This window comes from Macrobrachium rosenbergii, chromosome 54 (assembly GCF_040412425.1).
Source record: "Macrobrachium rosenbergii isolate ZJJX-2024 chromosome 54, ASM4041242v1, whole genome shotgun sequence".
Taxonomy (NCBI): domain Eukaryota; kingdom Metazoa; phylum Arthropoda; class Malacostraca; order Decapoda; family Palaemonidae; genus Macrobrachium; species Macrobrachium rosenbergii.
In genome coordinates, this window is record NC_089794.1 from 40,816,515 (window position 1) to 40,820,392 (window position 3,878).

The 3,878-nt window shown below is 37.8% G+C and overlaps 1 protein-coding gene across 5 annotated transcripts in view; it reads right to left on the reverse strand.

The window, feature by feature from the left end:
* The window catches only part of LOC136835009 (5'-3' exonuclease PLD3-like), a 185,688-nt gene extending 182,082 nt beyond the window's left edge, over positions 1 to 3,606 (reverse strand). For 4 of the 5 annotated variants that reach the window (XM_067098023.1, XM_067098028.1, XM_067098026.1 and 1 more), the window contains exon 1: positions 2,204 to 2,614. In XM_067098023.1, coding sequence (XP_066954124.1) covers positions 2,204 to 2,314 — 111 coding nt within the window. In that variant the 5' untranslated portion in view covers positions 2,315 to 2,614. Of the gene's footprint in view, positions 1 to 2,203 lie in introns of all 5 variants that reach the window. The other variant, XM_067098031.1, reaches the window with a different exon arrangement.
* Positions 3,607 to 3,878: the final 272 nt, after the last annotated feature.

A 3,878-nucleotide genomic window follows, 5' to 3' on the forward strand; every position in this document is an offset into this window, starting at 1 on the left:
ACCTGAGGGCTACTGCACCCAAGGAATTACCTGGGCAAGCTAACTGCTTGCATACCAGCGTGTTTTCCCCAACTTCCCGACTCACGCTGGTATGCAAGCAGCTAGTCATCCCTTTGCCCTTTGCAGCTATGTGAACGTGACTATATATATATATATATATATATATATATATATATATATATATATATATATATATATATATATATATATATATATACTGTATATGTATATATATTTTCATGTTAATGTTAGCGTAGCCGTGAAGGGCAATGAACATTCACTATTCACTCATTAAACACTCACTAAACACACACCAAACATTCACTAAACACTAATTTTCACAAGACATTCACAAAACACTCACTAAATATTCACTCACTGCTTACTAAACCTTCTCTAAACACTAAAATTCACAAAACATTCGCTAAACCCTAAGCACTCACTAAACATTCACTGAATACTTACACACTAAACATTCACTGAACAGTTACACAGTAAACATTCACTAAACACTAACATTCACTAAACCATAACCACTCACTAAACACACACCCGCTAAACATTCATTAAACCCTAAACACTCACTAAACATTCACTGAATGCTTACATACTAAACATTCACTAAACACTAACATTCACAAAGCATTCACTAAACCCTAGACACTCACTAAACATTCACTGAATACTTACACAATAAACATTCACAAAACATTCACTAAACCCTAAACTCTCACTAAACATTCACTGAATACTTACACACTAAGCATTCACTAATATTCACAAAACATTCACTAAACCCTAATGCTTACATACTAAACATTCACTAAACACTAACATTCACAAAGCATTCACTAAACCCTAAACACTCACTAAACATTCACTGAATACTTACACAATAAAATTCACTAAACCCTAAGCACTCACTAAACATTCACTGAATGCTTACACATGAAAGATTCACTAATATTCACAAAACATGCACTAAACCCTAAACTAAACATTCACTAATCACTTACTCATAAACATTCACTAAACACTTACCCACTAAACCCTAAATATTCGCTAAACACTTACTCATTAAACATCAACGATAAAAAAAATTCACAATCGCACTAAGCCCGTTCAATTTGCGGGTTACCAGACTTTTAAAGATGGCCGCAAGGCTCTGCAGCGCCGCCCTGGTGGAAGACCACCAAATTACATAGTACTGGTATAAGGATCGCAACTCCAGGTATATACCCTATATGTTATAAATCCCATTTTTTCAAGTAAGTACATAAATACTAAAAATCTTTATCTCCCGCTTCGTCTTATAAATCCTTTACACCTCAAAAGACGTTAACTATTAGTAGTCTGTAGTCGACGGTGACGGTAAATATCTACAGCCGATATTACCTCAACCTACGGTGGATACTGAGCAGCTTTAACAATCATGACTAGTTCAATGATGTCCTCTGCACATATTTACCGTGAGCTCGATGGAAAAAAAAAGCTCTCACGTCTAACAAATGAAGGATCACAGCCATTTGTTTCATTTATGACACCAAAAATGGAAGTTTCTGTCAAGTAAATCAATAATCAGGAATTCAATCAATAACTATTTTCGCTCATTCAAATATGGCTCTTGAGATTTGGTCTTCCTCAAAGTTGATATATATGGACCTTGGTCTTACCGTTGGTTCAATCGACGAAGACTACACACATAAAATTTCCCCTCTAATTCCACTTAGGGACCTTATCAGAACGTTTATCTTCTTGCATTTTCCTTTGCACGATATGCCTTCATATAAAAGGAGTTTTATGTGGTAAGGCATCCATTTGTTATTCAGAATGAGGGCACTGTCCTAAGGATTCCTCAAGGCCAGTTTATACACTATAAAAAAATTATATTGAATTGTTTCTGCAGAATGTTAGAAAATGGAATATATGCTGATGAATTTTAAAAATTACACCCAAAAATTTCTAAATTTTTTAATGAAAGAAAAGAACGTTCATAAGCGTACTCTCGAGCAAGGCAATGCACGTTTATGATTGTGGAAGGCCCATAACACTGCCCAAAATGTAACTTTGGAGAGAAATCTGCTCCCCAACGTAATTGCCTACCTGGATGATCCAACCATAACAAATAGCACCAAAGGCACTCCGCCAGTTACGCAGATTCGCCATGACCTCGTTATCGTAAAAAAAATATTTTAATACATACCTTCAGCTTATAATGGAGAATGTCCTTCTCGTCTTCTGCAAGAATCTTGACTTGTTTGGAGCGCGAGATAAATCCCTTTTCTTGCCCAAAACCAAAAGAAAACATGGGCATTCTGTAACCCGGTAAATCGCAAAGGTGCTACATGCTGGGGTGGGGGTCTTCAGTGACTTGTTTTATTCCTTTCGCTTTAATTTTCACACGCTTGTTTGATTACATATCCCAAAATGTAAAGGTTCTTTCCGAAAAGCCTAACCATCACTCGAGTTGGGAAATGATGGCTGCTGCACCCAGTCTGATACAGAAGTCCTCGCCTCAAGTTGACGGCCCGAACTTTCGGACAAGCGACGAAAATCACCATACAACCAAGGTATCACAAAAGACCTCTTATGGAAAACTGATTCTTGTAAGTTTAACTGTTGACAACTTGTTTATAGGGTTCGTTCCCTCTTAAAAAGTTCTGTAAAGTTGATTGCTCGCATACTTTAACTTGAACTGTTTTAATGTTCAGAAGCGACTAGTGCAGGTAATCTTCCAAGTTGCCATTATATTTAAGATTATATAGTTCATAATTTTGGGAGAGATTTTACGTAGAATTAAATGCACAATTTAAATTCGCAAAGTGTCGTCAATCATCGAAAGGAACTCGCCAACGCAAATGCAAATATTTAAAAGTCTGACATTTTAAATTTCCAAGAAACTTACTGAGGAGCGACACTGAAATAAATTAGTAAAATAAATATCAGAAAAGAGCGTTTTGATTCCCGGCAGTACCCTATGGCGGTTACAGTCTCGAGGTAGGAGGCAGCTACGGTAGGCGACGTTCGGCCGGTAGGCTTCCCGAAACCCGTCTGCAGGAAGCATGGCCAATGAAGGAAAGAGTGAAAATGAGAGGCAGAGGGCCCTTCGCTATCTAACAGGCAATCGATATTGGCCTCCTCGTGGCATCGTTAGTCTTCTCTTCAATGGCTTTCTATACAAACCCTCCTTTCTCGTCACTCTTTTAAAATACTCGACGCTAGTTTGACGGGCAGCGAACTGTTCGTACAATGCTTTCGTTGTTTTTTCTTCTATATTGATTTACATTAATAAGGCAAATCGACGTTTTCTTTTCCTTTCCTGATAGAATGGAATCGTTCTGAAAATTTGTCGCCACAGAATATTTTTTGCACTTTCTTCAGAATATCTGAACTTTATAGCGTTATTGAAGGTTAATGGACGCAATGAAAATTCTGTCTGTCTGTTGATGTCTCGGGCTCTTGTAGCCTGTAGTTGAATATTGAACCCAGTCTACCATTAGCTGAAGCTCAGCCGATGCGCTATCTCTTCCTCCACCCAAAAAGTAAACAAGACCGACCCCCCGCCCCCAAACCGATGGCATCCCCTAAGACTACCTGAAGGGCATTAAATAAAGTCTGTTTGCTTTCGCTGCCCGGTTTGTGTAAACTTATAAAGAGCGAGGTGGGGGCCAAGCAGTGTTACCTTAAGGGCGGGGCCGTAACCACAAAGAGGTACGTATTTTTTTTTTCCGGAGTTTTAAACTCGGTCAATAATAAACAAAAGACTTCACTTCTCGTCTCTTTGTCTAAGTAAGTTTCTTCTGAAAAGAAAAGGTAACAAAACATTCAATTATCTTTAACCTCATTATTTTGCCTGAGAATCGTTCTTTAGAAATATC